The sequence below is a fragment of the Cygnus olor genome, chromosome 19 (assembly GCF_009769625.2).
Source record: "Cygnus olor isolate bCygOlo1 chromosome 19, bCygOlo1.pri.v2, whole genome shotgun sequence".
NCBI classification, from domain to species: domain Eukaryota; kingdom Metazoa; phylum Chordata; class Aves; order Anseriformes; family Anatidae; genus Cygnus; species Cygnus olor.
In genome coordinates this window covers 1,835,870-1,853,565 of record NC_049187.1, presented here as the reverse complement: position 1 = coordinate 1,853,565, position 17,696 = coordinate 1,835,870, and the positions used below count along the sequence as shown (strand labels likewise).

At 47.6% G+C, this 17,696-nt stretch overlaps 1 protein-coding gene across 7 annotated transcripts in view; it reads right to left on the bottom strand.

Annotated features, from left to right (window-relative positions):
• The window catches only part of NSMF (NMDA receptor synaptonuclear signaling and neuronal migration factor), a 48,232-nt gene that overhangs the window by 15,813 nt on the left and 14,723 nt on the right, over positions 1-17,696 (bottom strand). For 2 of the 7 annotated variants that reach the window (XM_040532067.1, XM_040532071.1), the window contains exons 3-7: positions 13,190-13,669; positions 8,694-8,769; positions 6,526-6,531; positions 5,895-5,963; positions 1,784-1,836 (exon numbers count right to left, since the gene is read on the bottom strand). In XM_040532067.1, the coding sequence (XP_040388001.1) occupies positions 1,784-1,836; positions 5,895-5,963; positions 6,526-6,531; positions 8,694-8,769; positions 13,190-13,669 (684 nt within the window). The remainder of the gene's footprint in view (positions 1-1,783; positions 1,837-5,894; positions 5,964-6,525; positions 6,532-8,693; positions 8,770-13,189; positions 13,670-17,696) is intronic. The other 5 variants (XM_040532069.1, XM_040532072.1, XM_040532070.1 and 2 more) reach the window with 3 other exon arrangements.

The following is a 17,696-nucleotide window of genomic DNA, read 5'->3' as shown; positions in this document are numbered from 1 at the left end:
TAAATGCACACTGCTCAAACCTCAAATTAATCAGGGCTATTCCAATGTCCCAGAGTAAATGCTCTGACTCAAAGGCCTTCACAGGAAGGTGCACTCAACAGCCAACAACACTTGTGACCAGAAAAAGGCAATTGTCCAGTCATTTCTCCCTGTTTTAGGGCATGTTCTTGCTCTGTTTCCATCAGAGCTGGACCAAACACAAGGGGTCTCTGGAAAGCTTATGCTTTCTGAGTTTTGTTGCCAAAGAAGAAATCCTTCAGTTTTTGCTTGCCTACAGTATCACAAGCATTTTTCTCCCCCACAACCTTCTTTTTTTTTTTTGTTTCTCCCTCTCTCCCCCCAGTGGCGTTTGTACTGGCATTTCCCAAGCAGAATCCACGCGGCTTGGCCCAGGCTGGCCACAGGAAAATCCCTGGGAATTGCTAACCACAATGTCTGATTTGGCAAGTCCCTGTGAGAGTCATTACACCTAGATTAATGGCCACTTATAGACACTAATACCTATTTCTGGTAGCGGACAGATCAAGCTTGCTGCAGTATATATCTAGTAACAGCATCTTGTGTCGGGGCACAGGAATTCACTGCAGATTTGCGTTACAAGAGCTGAGAAGCAACGGGTCCTCCGCTGCAGTGCGTCCAAGAGTGGGTGTCCAGGGAGACAAGTCACACAGTAAGTTGTTCAGGTGATCTCCATCCTCAGCTTTCATTTAAAACCACACACGTAGCTATGGTGCACGTGAAGAAAGCTTTGAAAACATGACCCGAGAGTTACCAAGGCAGAGAGACATGCCTGAACTTCCAGACAGCTCTAGGGGAAGGTGAGCCCTGTTCATTTCAGGCAGTGCTAACTCAGATGCCAATAAAGACACTTCAAAGGGCAAAGCTGTTTGCTGTCTACTTCCCACAGGGTAAGAGAATGGAGACGAAAGAATGCAAATTCAACCCAGCAACACTTCTGTGGGCAGTCTGTACATGATGCCTGGCCAGGGGGTGGGAAGAACAAGCTGTTTCCTCTTCTGGAACAATCCTCAGCTCTCAGGAGCTGGTTACACCACTCCCATTCCACAGCAATAAAGGAGCCATCCCAGCCAAGTTCTGGCGAAGCGTTACCTTGTTCAGGAAAGGAACTGCTGTTTCCCCAGCCTAAGAGGTGATTTCTTCCCCAGTGAGGAATAATGCTCCCCTTATTTACCCCTTGCTCCAATCTCTTTGATGTTCTTCTTTCTCTCCTCCACCTTCCTCTCAGCTCCCACTGGGCAACTTCCCCCCAGGTCCTGCTGCAGAGAAGACGTTGTGGTGGGACAGGGGAGGAGAAAAGGGAAAGCCACCGGTCCACGTGGCACATGAAGCACTGACAGTCCCCAAGGAGCCACAGCAGGCACACAGCTCCAGTTAGAGGCCAGGCAGCCCTCGCTTGCTCAGCTCAGCTCTGATTCTCCTCTCAGGTGTCTACATCGGTGATCGCTGAATACCAGGCAAACACGGGACAAGGACGCTGCAGCTCTCCTTCCACATCTCGTGCTGAGGACACAGGCCTCCCGCAGCCAAGGCAGGGGGTCCGTGGAAATAGCTTAAAGGCTGCTTGCAGATATCCGTGTGTCTTGGAGACTTGCAACAATCTGGCCTCCTCCTCGTAAGGTAAAATGGCATCAGCAAGTCAAATCCTTTCTCCAACCAATGCTAGGTCCTTTCTACCCACACGCGTGCACAACATAGGGCTCCCTGTGTCCCACCAGCACAAAGCTCAACTCCTCACAGCCACATCTTACAGGTTGTCACTTACTTTGTGCTTTAACCCTTCGGCTCCCCACCATGCGGAGGTGCTTCCGAAAATTCCTGAAAGAAAGGCCAAACAAAATCTCTGAGAAAAGTGATATAAAGCTGGGCCCAGCGGAACTGAAAAAGCTGGGGAGGAAAAAAAAAAAAAAAAAAAAAAAAGGAAGACAGCATATTTCCCTCTGGGCATTCGAACACTGGAGACCGGGTCCCCAACCTGCATCTATCCAGAGCTGGGGAGCATTACAGCTGACAAGCGTGCAGTTGTTGTTCCTGAACTCTCTGGGCCAGTGGTACAGGGCAAGGAGGCTCTACCCGGCAGTCCCATGGCCTGCTCTGGGCTCTTCGCCCACTCTCCTAGGACTAAGGTACCTGTGCTGCAGCTTTGCTGAAGGGACTGCTGCTGCCCTTGCTGCCAACACTCCCTCTTCTCCTGGCAAGCAGCAGGAGCTGCTCCCCTCTCCTCTCTCTTCCACACATGCTCCAGCAGGAAAGTGGGGTGCCCCGGGCTCTGCCCTGCTAGGCAGCGTGCTCACACAGCTCAGGGCTGTGCTCATTCCCAAACACGTTCGTAGCAGCTGCTAAAATCTCACCAGTGCTGTTAGCAGCCACACAGCCCATATTGCTCTCTGGGGCAAAATGCTGGGAAATACCAAAGTGGCTTCTTCCTTCTTGGAAGCACTGCTCAGCAGGGCTGACTGTCCTCGTGGGCCAGCTGGCTGCTGTTGCTGCCTGTCTAACCATGTGCTTTCCTGCCCAGGACTGCAAGCAGATTTCAGGGGGGCTGCAGAGTGCACAGCTCCAGGGGAAAGCCCACCAGAAGGTAAGCCTCCAGTATGCAGCCGTGCCTGTACTCAGGTCTGCGGAAAAAAGACCATCCTGGCCACTGCTGACGAGCGTGAGGCAGAGGGACTCTTCGTCCAGCCCCTCCGAGAGTCAGGGACTCTTCTCCCTTGGTTTCTCATCACTCACTGAGACAGGAACCACACAGGACAGCAGAAGAGACACAGGGAATGAGCAGCAGGTGGACTAGCAAGGAAAGGCTCACTCCTCATGAACTCTGCTCAGCCAGGGTGACTTCACCCTGCACCGCAGCCCCCGTGGCCCCCGGGGGATGTCAGCGAGCCCACGTACCAGCGGCCTGCACGTTCCTAGATTCCCTCCTGTTCCACCAACACACACCACAGACATCAAGCAACAGAGCCTACTGCTGGTGAAAGAGGTGAAATGACAAGTCATCTGGCTCACACGCGAGTTAGTGGGATGAGTAATGACGTGTTACAACCATGCAGACACTTCAACAAACTGACTGGACTGGAAGACACTTCCAGCACCGACACTGAGGCATTCAGAGCAAGTCAGAGGCACCTACTCCGATTCAGAGAGATCAACACAGCCCTCGCGAGAGGAAGAGCACTTAACCCACACCGTGGTCTGCACTGTGCCCTCTTTGGCCTTGGATCCCATCAAGTCAACAGAATCCAAATTCAGCAACTCAGGAAGGAAAATCAGCAGTGCACAGAGAAGCCAGGAGTAGCACTATTCCATGACGAATTTCCACCTGCGCTTTGGCTATTTATGACATTTTTCAAAGGTTTATTTCAGCTCTACTTGAATACATGAAGATTCACTGCTGTGGATCAGACAACAGGCCTCTCCAAACAAGCAACCAAAACAAGATGTTTCTCAGCCATATGCTGGACCAGAACTGTATGCAAAGCCTTCTGGGGTGCATGATGACTGATAACCTGGGCTGTTTTACAGCATGTTAGTTTCAAATCAAATAAATACAATGTTCTAAGGGAACCAGGCATGTTCTTTATCAGATAGGTCTTAAATATGTTGTAAGCCACTGGAGTGAAAGTCTTTGTGGTCCATTGTGAAACTAAGCTCACATCAGACACTGAGCACCAATGTTAAATGCCAAGGCTACCATTAATTACATCCTTCAGGGCTTTTGGCATTTCAGAATAGAATTAATTTCTCCGTTATATGCTCAGTCGTCCTCTCCACAGAGGAGCTTCTTCAGGCCCTGGAGGTGGGGGGAGCAGACTTTGCCTTAAAGTAGTGCTGCTCCCAGCTGCTTAGACAGCTTTGTCTCTCCCATTAGTGAGGGCTGAGAGCAGCTCTCTAGATACATCTTCTAAAAACTGCTGCAAGCAGCTCCAGGCAGAATTCAGGGCTAAACAACGCGCTAAAAACCTGGAGAATGGGACAAAAGTGATTTTTGTGTGCTCAGCTCTTCTAGAAAAAAGCACTTAGGAAAAGAGATCCAAGCCTGAGACTACTTCAATGTGGGCATCTTACAGCTATCGTGCAGCCTTCTGAGAGCTTTTAGCAGCTGTTTTGGTCCTCAGGCCCCTCTGTGCCTGCATGTCAGCATGGCAGGACTGGCACAACACTGCCCAGTCAGCAGCACGTGGGGAGCAGCAATCTGCTCCGCGAGCAGTCAGGCTACAGAAACCTGCCCAGCCATCCTGCCTGGCTCCTGCACTTGCACCCCAAAAGCCCAGTGTTATCTGATCACTAGCAAGATCTCTTCACCCACCGAAATCCAATAAGCACCCCTGAAGTTACAGTAATAAAATCCCGTTATTACTCCCTGTCCTGCAGTGCCAGCTGCAGTGACTCATCTCCACTCTGAAGAGAAGCACCTTCGTTATCTGAACAGAGGTCAGAGACAGCGATGGAATGGCTGAAGTACATCAGTGCTCTGCAGAGCTCCCGACAACACCTCTCACTTTCTCCTCCCCAAATTCTACCTGCAGTGGTCACTAGTTCAGCAAATCACTGGGCATCGCTCTCTCGAGACAACATCTATCACATTGGTACATGTGTCATGCCACACAAACCAGCCTCCCTGTGCACCAGGCACAGGACCGTGCACGGACAGGGTTGTGTGATAACCACTGAACTTCCAAAATATCTGAGGCCATGAAGGGCTACACAACTAGCATCCAAACTGAGATGGGGCTGGGATCTCACTCCTCAGTGCTGACTGCCAGACAATCCTTACAGCTCGGCAGGGTCTGCTTGCATGGCACGGCCACAAACCCACACCAACTTTAGCATTATTGCAATCCTACCTCCTCTTTACCACCAATAAATGCAGACTGGCTCCCATGGTACAATCCTGTCTAGACATTAAGTGTCCACAGGAGGCTGAGCTGTCCACATAACACGAGGATGGCACAACAACCTTAGTCCCGATTATGCAGTATCACCGATGTATGCAACTCCTATTCCTGACTTGCAAGCTGCAGGAACAAGTCATTTTCTAACAGTCTCATCTCTGTCTAGCAAATTCTGAGAAATCTCTTTCTTTTTAAAGATACACTGTCTATTTATTTACCACGTCTTCAGTTTTGATTCTTATTTGTCTTCATTATCGATGGAAAAAAAACACACAGCCCCTAAGTTACTGAAAAAAAATCTTCCTGGCAATTGCCCCATTGAAAAAATTATGTTTTTCTCCCACTTTGTTTTGAACAGTGCTGAGGTGATCATGGCAGTTTTTAGCCAATGACACAAATGCTATGTTATCCTTCCTAGTAGGCTGCCAAAATACACAAGCCTTGGCACATCTGAAAAAAACGGAACAGTTCTGATTACCACAGTGACCAAGTGATGTGCCTTGTGAAACCAGCAGAGGGTAACCAGGGCCCTTTTGAAATAACTGAACAAGAAATCAATCCAATTCCCCTTTTCCTTCCTTTGCATTTTCTTGAGGTACATATGTAGGTGCAACAATAGCACATAAAAGTCACTGTTTAGGTATTCAGCTAACCTCAATCAAATTCCAAGTATCTGTGAATGGGCTGGGGGAATTACATGTAGTAATATATATATATATTCTTCACCCTGAGACATAGATCCTGTATATTTGGAAGCTTAAAAGAGACTTGACAGTGTTCCTTTAAGAAGACAGAGATAAACTATCTCGAGTACTGCAGCATCATTCACCTCCACATTTCCAACGCAGCCACTGCTAGGGTCCCTATGAACAGCAACACAGACGGGGACAACCATACTCAACGTCATCAAGCGTCACTAATGACACCCAAAGGGCCCATGCAACACCAGGCAAGGTTACGGCTATGGGAGAAAGCGGGCCCTACCTCTGTATAACAGCTGCAGAATCATTCTCTCGTTTCCGTCTCTTCCTTTCTGCGTAGCCCCTGAACGCCCTGGGAAACCATTTTAAGCCATTAACCAACTACGCAGCTTTGAACTGGAAAGGACATGAAACAGACAGCAAAGCTCTCACCAGACAACAAAAAGAGTTTAGGCTGACTGAAGAAGACAGCCAGGCCTTGCAGGACTGGGTGTGAGTCAGGGGCTGGGCAATAGTCACCAAACCAAAGGTCCTCAACTTTCTAGAGTAGGTGGCTGGACAAGCTCCTAAAGAAAGCATAAGAGTGGCCAGAATACAGCCCAAAGAATAGGGGCGAAGAGCCATCATCCCTGCTACAGACAAATGGACCTACCAGACTGCAGACATAAAACCTCTGTACACCAGCTTCAAAAGGGACAAAAGCTTGCTAGCCTCTATAATCTCCATTTTGAAGATGAGGATGGGTGTGGTGTGATGTAGGCTTATCAGGTGTAGCCATCTAACCAACCTTTTGCCAGCTGACAAATAGCCTTAGGATAGGGAAAGCACGAATGAATATGATAGACAGGAGAGGAGAGGACAGTTTATCCCAGACACCAACAGACAAGGAAATAAAAAATGAAGATTATACTTACGAGATGCTAGAGATTCCAGGAGACGCAGGGAAAAAGAGAAAGAAGAGGAATTCATTAGTGCTCAGCCCTGGCCAGCATCCTGAGGGAATCCTCACTCCAGAAGGGAGAAACGTTTCTTGTTAGGTGGAAGGAAATTGCTTTTTAAGTTAGTTCTCGGTGATGAAACTCATGCTTGACCAAGCTAAAACCTCTCTGGGGCAGTGTTGGCATGTGGCTTGGACACAAATTAAGCTCTGCGTAGACCCAAAGAGCATGCAGATGTACAACTGAGAGCTGAATGTGGCCCATCAGGATACAACAGCAGCTCAGTACCAAGGGCTTCTGGAGCAGGGAGTTGAACATGGCCCTTCAGGATACAAGAGCAGCTCAGTACCAGGGGGTTCTGGAGCAGGGAGGCCTTCTCCCTTGTGCAACCAAGACTTGTGAAATCAGCTCACACTGTCCAGTCTATGAAGAAAGCAAGCCCTGGGCTGAAAACACTAGAGCAGAGGCCATGTGGACAAGGGCACCTGGGGGAACCTCCCAGCCAGCTCAGGGAGGTGCCCTGAACACAGATGTTTCTGTGTGACTTCCAGAGGCAGCACACTCTGCAGAAATGTTAACTGAGGAGCTACGTTAACCAAGAGCTCTGCTCCTCATGGGTTTCCTTAGGGCACTGTTCTCCAAACCAACCTGACTTGGGTCAAGCCAAGTGATAAGCCTATCAAGTCCTGATAGGGGTCGCCATCCTGCAACAAACCCCATATGCAGTAATGCTCTTCAGAGAGCAAAGGATGTGCCCATAGGCAAAGGAAAAGTGCTGGTTTTGCACATGGTCTGGTTTGCCAGATCAGACTTGTAAAATACCAGTCACTGTTACCAACCAATATTTGTAGGGCAAAGCAAGAATCCGTCACGTTGTCCTCAGACTGCTCACAGGCCCTGTCAGCCTGGTGCCAACGAGCATTAACCAGCCAGGGGTGCCACCAGACCTGCAGTCCTTGAAGAGGAGGCAGGAGGACACAGGGACTAAGTAACAGAAGCAGCACAAGGGTCTGCAGGCCGGCACCAAGCAAATGCCCCCCAGTAATGTTCCCCAGGCTGGGAGGTGGGCTGCACCTCCAGCTGAGGTGGTATGGTGAGGAGTGAAAGGGCATGAAAACAGAGTTTTCTTCTGGGGACAGAGATCCCTTCCATATCTCGGCAGCCCCCTCTCCCCAACACTGAATACAGCCCTCCCGGCCTTAGTGCCTACAGGCCTGATTCAGCCCGGGTTATCCCAAGATCAACCACCAGCTTCTTTGGGGGATCTGGGGAGGGCAACATATGAGGGAAAAAAGTGGCAGAGAAACAGACTACAAAATGGAGAGAGCAGATCAGACAAAGAGAAATAAAGGGTACAGTAGAGCTGTGGGTGACATGGATGTAGGAAGGAAGAAGGACACAGGAAGAAGGTGACAAGGCTGGAGAAAAGCCTTAGAAGACACGACATTATCTCATTCCCCTCATCACCTGCCTTCAATTTTTATCCAGGTATGAAACACTTGAAACCAGAAAGATGTAATTTCCTGGTAACTGGGTACAACCTTGAAATGAGGCTTCCTTTACACCCTCCTGTCCTTTGAGAACAGCATTCCCCCAGTGCACAGTGGCACCAAATCCTGCATGGATTGTGAAGGGAGAGGCTACTCCTAACTCAGATCCAGTCACGCTTCGCAGCTGTTTACTGACACCTTCTTCAAATGACCAGAAAACCACATTAAGCCGTAGGGTTACATCTCATAATACAGAAACGTTCTTGTCTGGAGCGATGGATGGTGCCTGGATTAACATTCCCTCAGAGCAGCGGCTGCAGCATAAGTACCTGATGGAGGGTCTCAGCTGGTGTTCCCACCAGACCCTTGCTCTGCAGAGGCAGTCAGGGACAGGGTACAGTGTCACAGAGAAAATAAAGGAAGCAGAGAACTGGATAGCCCAAGGACTTAGAGAAGGGAATAACAAACAAGTGGGAATAATAGGAAAGAGAAATTATGAGTGCAAAAAAGAAGAAATGAGACACAAGGTTCTCTCATCCCCTGACTGCAGTGCCAAACATACAACTTAGTTTGCTCCATGCTCTCAGATACTGTTTGGAGTGGGCCACAAACTTTGAGATACAGGATCAAAGTTAAGGAAGTAGTTTCACTTACGCTTGCATAGTTGTAGTAGCAGTTTGAAAACTGAAGAGGTTCTCTTTTGGGAACCAGGTTCGTATGGGGACATCATCTGGAAGAGAGAGAGCAAAACTTGAGAATCCAGCAGGCAGCAAGACTTCCCAGGCTCTTTCTCTTAGTACACTTCTTCAGCATCCTGCCCTGTGTTAAACAAGAGAGTCTCATCCCCTCATTTGGTATGTACACTACCACCAAATGTTTTGTAAATTTATGCTAAGCCTGTCTATCACACTACTAATGAAGAATGAAAGCTCTCTCCTAAGCACAGAAGACTAGGATAATCTAGGAACTACAGAAGAGACATTTGAACAAGAGGAAAAAAAAAAAGGGGGGAAAAACATTTTTCATTAAAAGCGTTTTCCTGCCTCTGCTTTTTCCTTAGTACCATTAGTTTGAAACGTCCCATTCATCCAGTTCTTTCTGATACAGCCTCCTGTGGAAGATGAAAAGCATTCAGCTTCTTCTATTCAGAAATGTAAGCCAGAAATATACTTTCTATTTCTCCCACTGAGGTTTTCCAATATACATCTCATACAGTCGTTTCTGATGACCTGGACTTCGGGAGTTTTTCTGGTTGTAGAAGTCAAACAGAACATGAGCTGCGTAATCTGGAGATAACTGCGCTGATTTGTCCTCTATGTTTACACCCTGACCTGCCTGAACCAACTGAGGATTATTTCCTAATTACGTTAGGACACCACATCATCTTCACATAATGCCCACTAAGACAAAAAGCAGGCAGCAAAATAAGTCGCTAATTATGCTTGTGGAATGGTGGCGACACAGGAGGAGGAACTCGATCAAGAAGCAGCTCCTGTTGAGAAATCTCAGGCTGGGGTCAGTCAGTCAGGGAACCAGAGGTAACATTAAAATCCACTGACACCAGCTGTGTGAGATCTTGCTGCGCTGGATCCCCAGGATTTGGAGCTAGCTGATTCTCCATCTTGCTTCACTCCCAGTTTGTGGTTTCCTTGCTTAATGCCTTGCCTCATATTGCTGATCATGTGTCTAGATTCACTCACTCAAGTTTTAAGATCAGTAGCAACTACGGTATCTTAGTCACTGATATTCTGGCATTATCTAGAGTATTTTGTTTTTAAACTAACTTTTGATGGCCAAAACCCAATCAATCCCACAAAATAGCTGCAATTACAGACACACACACAAAAAGCCTAGATGTAAGTGGGGAGACTGCCTTTGAAGTGGAGCTTCTTAGAAATTACACAGGAAGCTGTAACAGACACTCCTTCTCAGCTAACAGTTTATGTCAAGCCTTGTATAAAGGCACCCTAAGGAAATAAATATTTTAAATGAAGTCTGAATTCTAGTATGTTAAATACTTATTATGAAATTCCTCTGCTTGCTCTCCTCCAAAAACCAGCTAGAGAAGAAATGCAAAACAGCTCAGAATGCAAACGAATTATTTGTTTAAAGCCTCAAACCCACAAAAGCAGCAAAGGAGGAGAAATAGTATAAATTCTCGTTTAGCCAACAGTTCTGTACAGAATTCTCAGGGACTACACATCTCAAAAGATTACAACCTCTTAATACATTTTACAGCTTTTAAGTCACTAGTTTGGATTCAAAGCAGAGCTTATGAGCAGCAGCTAATATCTTCGTGAGGTGCTGTCTGAACTATGGCTGGAAGCCTCCTCTCCTCTTCTGACAGAGGGAAGTCAACCTAATAAAAATGTCTCTCCCCTACCCACAGTATTTAATGGAGAGTAAACGGATTTGTGACCCTTCGGAGGTGCCTCTCTACCAGCCAGAGGTGGAGCAGGAGCAGAGAAGCACCCAGCTGGGGACTAGGGAGCAGAGCACAACTCCAGAGCTCATCTGCAAGATTATACCCGTTCTGCTTCCAGGTGCAGGTAGGAGGCTCCTTTTTAGCTAAGTAGAACATCTCATTCTCCTTTCTTGTTGTCATCAACTGGGATGAAATAGCCAAGGAACCACGGGTAAGACTGAAGGAATGATGACACCATATCAGCATTTCTAGCACCTGCCAGGCTGCATGGAAATCTCAGCACCTCTGTCCGTGAATGGATGTGTTTGTATCAGAGGCTGGGTGCAGCACAGGAGACAACAGCTTGTGCTTCTTGAATGGTGTTAGGCGTCATAAACTCAGCATAAAAATCCATATTAAATTATGCCAATCTGGCCTAACTGCCATGAGTGTTGGTTTGCAGCAATAACATGTCATGTCAATCCAAATGGAGAAAGCAGCATTGGAAAACAAATCTCGGGGGAAATCAGTCTCTCTCTCAGCTCCATTCATCTCTGCTCTGATTTCTTTGCTAGCCATGCATGAAGGACATTCCAAGAAACATTTCTCGCAACCTGCTATAAATGTGCAACTCAATTCTCTCCATTTTTTTTCTCCCCTGAGCAACATTGCTTGGACAGACTGAGCAAATGAGACCAAGTCGAGAAAACTTTCAGCCCGCGGTGCCAGTGCTAGGCCAGGATTTGGTCTCAGAGGCACAGTGCTGCCAGTGCAGCCACACGTGCAAGCGCTCAGATGCTGGGGACAAGCACTGAGGGTGGCCGTTGCCTGCCCGTACAAAATGTGAAATATTCATGGAGGCATCTGCAGGTTCAGCACTATCTACTTTGTTCCCATTTAAGCAACTACTCTGCTGTATTTTCAGAACACAATCTCCAGCCCTAATGAAAACTGCTGCCTAGTTGAAAATGCATATTACAGACCCCAAGTCTCAGAACTGCAGCATGGCATCTCTCTGTAGCATTTGCTAGATCATGTTTTTTCCAGCAAAGTTTGGCTTCAGCTACAAGGAATTAAACTTCTCCATTAGCAATCCGGAGCCTTCCTTTGGCTCTGTATCAAGCGACCTGCTTCAGTCAGGCAGCACAGAGTACAATTTTGATTTGTTCAGGAAAGCTTTCAACAGAAGTCTTTTACCACCATAACCAGAAATACTCACTTTCTTAATTCAGAAAGTGTTATGAGGCTGCAAATTATTCAACTTAGCACCCTCACCTCCACAAGACCAAGCCCCTGGGATTGTGATCTCTTTCCTGAAAGGCTATGACTGATAGGGCTTTCTTCTTCTACATTCAAACAAGATTCTGGCTGTGTCATCATCTGCAGAGCCATCTTTCAACTGGTAAAACACATACGATTGTAAAACATGCAAGAAAAGGAGAAAGATTTTTCCTGTACTTCAGCAATAAAAATAAGAAATTCTAAACTGTACATGTAGTGTCTGAGGTGAAGCCCCAAAATCACAGGGTACAAGCAGAGAAACAGTGGTTGAAATTACACACAGAAGTTAGTTGGACTCGAGGTGTTCTGTACATTTGATTATCAGTTATTTTTTAAATTTTTTTAAAATTTTATTTCTTTAAGATTAACCTATATATGAATTTAGTTATGTAATTCTAAGCATCCAACTGTGAAATTACAGTCCAGAACCCAAGCTTGCTGTAATTTTACGTGCAGTAAGTGTCACTGTGAAGCCAGGAAAGGTGTACAGTGGGATCTCCACAGTCCTTACACTCTACCTAAATCTTTTCAAGGGGAAAACAATGACATTTCCTGGCTGGACGCTCATCTCTAAAAGCCTTGATGTGTGTTTACCTAAAAAATATATATAGGCATTAAAAAAATCAGACAAATTTGGTCAGACTTGGCCAGCCACATATAGAGCTGACAAAGATGGACTGTGTTCTAGCTTATTAATTCAAAGTGCATAGATTGTGACAAATATTTGATTAACGGTTAACTTTTTAAACATGATCAGGATTTTTTTAATGTAATTAAACAATTACAATCCAAAGTCCCTGAAAACATTCAGCAAATTGATAGTAAGTGTGGGAAAAAGTCCAGTATTATTTGCTATTATTTATGGAAAGACTGAGGTGGCACAACGTGAGGGACCTTGCTAAACTGCTTCCAGCCACACGGATGAGCATTTTGGGGATGCAACGTGGTACAGAACGATCTACCTGAGCTTGAGGCTCCCCCTGAGCACCCTGGCACATTCAGAAGGGTCTCACCTGTCTCAACCCCCAAACGAGGCAAAGGAGAGAGTCCTGCCCTGAACGGCCTCCTGGACAAGCAAAAAAACCGCAGGTGCTTTGACACAGCCCCTCCTCTCCTGCTCTTCGCTCAACAGTAAGGGAGCCCACAGAGATCGTCCTCACTAAGGTGCACCAAGCCACTGGGAAAAGCACCCAGCTCGTGTGCTGCTGATGAGCAGAGACGATGGGGCTTGGACGAGCTGGCCTCAAATGGAGCTCAGCTTATTGTAGACTCCCCCTCTGACAATCCCTCTTTGTGGACGCTGGTACAAGGTACCAGCAAGGAGCTGAAGGGGAAACACTACGGGGCCCAGCTCAAGGCACGTGGCAATGACACCGCCACGCTGGAAAGAGACAGGTGTCACCATTCACACGTGCGGACACGTCCCCTTGTGTCCTTCCAGCATCCAGCACTTGCCTTTACTTACCAGACACTCGATCGACACTGTACATCCTCTCCAGCCTTTTTCTGTGCCACCCAGTCTCACTGGATTGATGCTGCTCCAGGTCAAAGGAATGATGGGAAGGGGCAGCAAGCCGGGAGCAGTTTGGGCACTCCTTGGAGCCCTGCCGGCTGCCCGGCCAGCCCTTGCAGTGCCTGCTGACGCCATGAGAGCCGCCAGCGCTGTGCGCATGGTGGCCGTGGTGGCATTCCTCTTGGGCAGCCCCCTTCATCACCACCAGTTCCATGCTTTCGTTCTCGTGGTCTGACAGCATTGGCCTCTCGCCGGAGATCGTGTAGACCCGTGGCTTCGGTCCCTCGCTTGGCATCTTCTCTGTCTGCTCCTCAGAGAAGCTCCTCTCAAACTTGCCATCGGAGATGACGGAGAGCCTGCGCTTGTTCTGTGCTGCCTGCTGCATCTCGGGGGAGTCCTCCTGGCCGATATAGGAGTCTGCTAACAGGTGATCTGAAACAAATTGCACACTTTACTGCTTCACACCAAAGCACCCCAGACACTGACACATTCAGGAGGCTGTTACAGAAAGGGGAAAGGAGAGAGAGATGGTAGGCTCCCCCCAAGGAACCTTTCATGACAAATGCGTGCCCATAGCCTTGAAGACCTCCAGAACTCATACTGAAATGAGAGGTATTCCTCACAGATATGCCCAATATTTCAAGCTTGTACGTGGCCACCATACAAGATGGGGCTAGAAGCAAATGCAGCTCTTGGTGCACAGCCTGAAATGACTTATGTGCAAAACAGCCCTTGTTCAGCTGTGCAGTCCCGTCTACTTCATGGGTTTAGCCACAGATGGGCTGCTGAGCCGGGGAAGGGTTGCAGGACAAGGGCCAGCATCATTTTCTGTAAGAAGTCACAAACGCTGAATGTTCTTTGTGCACCAATTTATTATTATTTTTTAAACTAAAAGGGGCAAACCACTGTTTTTTGTTTTTTTTCCTATTTTTCTGCCAATTGGTTTGACATGAAAGAAATGCAAAAAGACTTCAGCTGACAGCTGCAACACAGCGCCCCACTCTCCACAGCACCCATGGTTATAGCAGGCTTCATCGTGCGTGCAGATGGCGATAGCACCGCCTGCAGAAGCTGTCCGGAAGGAAAATGCAGCCGCTCCCTTTGTAGGGTAGTGAGATCGAAAGGAGAGAGGCCCATGAGTGCAACTATCTTTGGAGCCCACACACTGGATGAAGTGCCAGGAAATCTCAGCATTTCCATGGCAATTCCATGCATGAACCCAACAGTAGCTCCCACCCACCTGCTAATCCTTTTTTCAAGTGGCTGCTAATTACCTCTTACACTTCCCTTCAGATGGGAAGCAGCTAGGGGACTGTTAAAAAGGCTCAGCAGGGAATGCATTATTCATGTGACTACTACCCCCAGAAAAAATAAAATCATTAGCGTCCAGCACAGACAGCAGCATTGCAAACAGAAGCAGAAAGCAAACCCAAGTCTCTACTTCACCAGCTATTTAACGAATATCCTTCCATTAGCTCCTGAGCCATGATCTGGAAGGACGTGACAACAACCTGAGGTTTGGCTACCTTTTGGCTGGCCATGGAGAGATGAGGGAGGAAGAGACAAGCTACCTCGGAACAAGCCTGCTCTCACATGTGCAACACGGAGCTTGCACTGCTGCCACATTATGCTTCCTATAAAGCGCTCCCGTGCTGCTCTGAAAAGAGCCCTCCCAAGCTGAGGACGTACACAACCAGCTCTTGAATTTGAAGCCCAGCCTGGGTTGTGCTCACATCGCCAAGAGTCTCTCCTGGTGTTCCACCTGCAGCTGAGACTGAACTGAATTTAGCTGGTACTGGTACAGCGTGCCACCCTTCTCTCGTTTTTCTGTTTGAGATACAACTTCCCCCAGCACCACGAAGAGATAAATATGTCCCTGGCCTCTCTGCTCCAGAAGGGACTGTCAGGACCGTTTAGGCTGACACGACTGGCAGCTCTGTGACTCTACTTGAGCGGGCCAGGAGAAGAAGCCCGTAGGAGTCCTACAGGGAGATCTGTGCCCTTGAACCTACAGCTGATGCTGTCTTTCCAGACTTCACATGAAGTCCAAAATGCATGCCTGAGTGTAGCGAGGAGTCATGCACCTCACTGATACTGTCCAGGTAAAATATGAAAGGTGGGCAGTGGTCTACTTCACCCTTAGTCCCCTGCCCAGAGGCAGCACGGACATCTGTACCTCCCCCAGGAGAGCCACAGGGACTACAAGGGCCACCAGCAGAACATTTTCAAGCCCTACCATTCAAGTGGAAGAAGTTGCTCCATCAGCTGTTGCTCAACAGCTTGGCCACTGAGTGCTGGCAGCTGCATGATATGGTGTCCCAGACCAACCAGTGCAGTAAGCAGCCACGGGCTCCAAAGTAGCTCCAATTACTTTTCACCCCTTAAGAGGCAGCAAGACACCACATTTGTCCTCCAGTGACTCAGACCCTCTCCAGTCCCACATCTAACTGTGCTCTAGAGAGGGCACGTCTTGGGAAAACACCGGCATACAACTCTTCAGGGTCTGCCAATATCTGTGCTGACTAATAGTGCCAAGAACACCATTTTTTAAATTAAAAACAAAGGCCAGTTCTAGGTACTTATCTCATCTTATCAAACTTACCCATCTGTGCAAGCATAATGACACTCCATATTTCTTAAGACACCACAAAACACTGGCTGACAGCTGGCCCTGTTCCTCCTAAAATGAATATTTCTATGGAGGATGCACAGCATCACAAGAGCAAAGACACGGGGTTATGCACTCTATGCACGCACTGACAGCATCACACCTCCCGCGCTAAAAACATGTCAGGTGTTTGGTTCTCAAAGTCAGCCACGTCTGAGCTCTGGTATCTGACAGCAAATGGTACTGCAAACAGTCTGAAACGTGGGGCCTTTTGTTGAGGTTCTTACACCACAGTCATCGCGGGGAAAACAAAGTGCCCAGAGTATAGCAGGTCTGAAAATGCTGATGACTGCAAGTGGAGAGAGACCAACCGCAATCTCAGCTTCCTAAGCGCTGTTTGGGCTCCACAAAATTTACAGATGTAAATGGGACATGACAGGTTTCAAGTAAGAGACAACTTTTTACTGAAATCATGGCAGTTTTACAGTTCTTGACTGGATATATTTGAGAAGCTGCCTGTCTGATCTAGTCTGCAGAACGTGAGGATAATCTTTTCTTCCTACCCTACCTGTCCCCTTCTCAAGGTGTTTTCACTTGTTCTTATCTAGGAGTTTTCGTGGTGAAACACCACAAAGGTCTACTACCACTCCAATGTTTTCTCTGGGTCAAACAACTGAATACTTATTTCTTTTCAGTGAATTTAGCACCTTCAATACCTATACGCTGGAGAAACAACTTCATGTGTAAAGGGAACGTGAAGCTTTATTCAAGACCTTTATTAATAAAGAATTTATCTACAAAGATAAGTATAAAGGAAAAAACAAAGATCTTCAAGCATACATCGTAACCAACTCTTGGCCTCCCAAAATGAACATGCACTTGCTTCAGGGAGTTCACACGTGTTCATGTGCACCAGCACATGAGATGTTACCAGGTAAAAGCGACCGATTCCCTTATCTATCCTTGCAACGAACTGGATCCAGGTGCCAGAGCACTGCAACTGCTTCCACCATGGCATTTAAGGTTAATAGTTTGCTTCTGCTAGAGAAGAAGCCCAGCTGGTCCAGAAATCAATGCTGAATTAAATCAGAGGCACAGAGACGGTTAGTGAAGAGAACTGAGAAACTGTAACAGGGGACTTCAGCAATAACTGGAATTGCCTTCCAAGAGCCAGCTGAAGCAGACTGCTGTTAACACGCTCTGCCTGCTTACTGCTGCTCCGTTCCACTTCACTCGCACGTTGCTCTTGCCACCTCTCCCACCGCCAGCTGCTCCCCCATGCTGCCACGCCAGCCCAGAGCACCGTGCCCTCCCCAGGAACAACGCTGCTCTCCCGACTGCTTTCAGCAACAGCACGTTTGTCTCGCACAGCTGCAACACTACCTTGGAGCAGACAAATCAGGGCTCTTAAGCGGATTTCTTTTCATCCATATTTGTGCTCTGCAAGGATTTATTGTGCCTGAGATATTTAATAGCGAGATGCAGGGATGTAAGCAGACCAACATGTTTTCCACTACTGATCACGTGTCTATTGGTAACAAACATCCACATCATATTTTCATTGCTTCCACGCCCACCTGAGCTAAGTCTAACAGGCTGTCCAGGGCTGGGGGCTCAACAGTCCAGTCCTGGGAGCCAACCCACCTCTCATTCCTCTTGCAATTTACTTGAACACATTTCTCACAGGCTTCACTTGCTCCTTTATGGTCTTTCTTTCTCCATCTTGTGCACAGCACTGCCCAACGCAGTCATTAGAGAATATGCATGGCCAAACACACGGCCGCTGACAGCAGTCAGCAATACCTTGGGGAAAAAAAGAATCCATATTTTTTGTGCATGCAGTTCCTGATG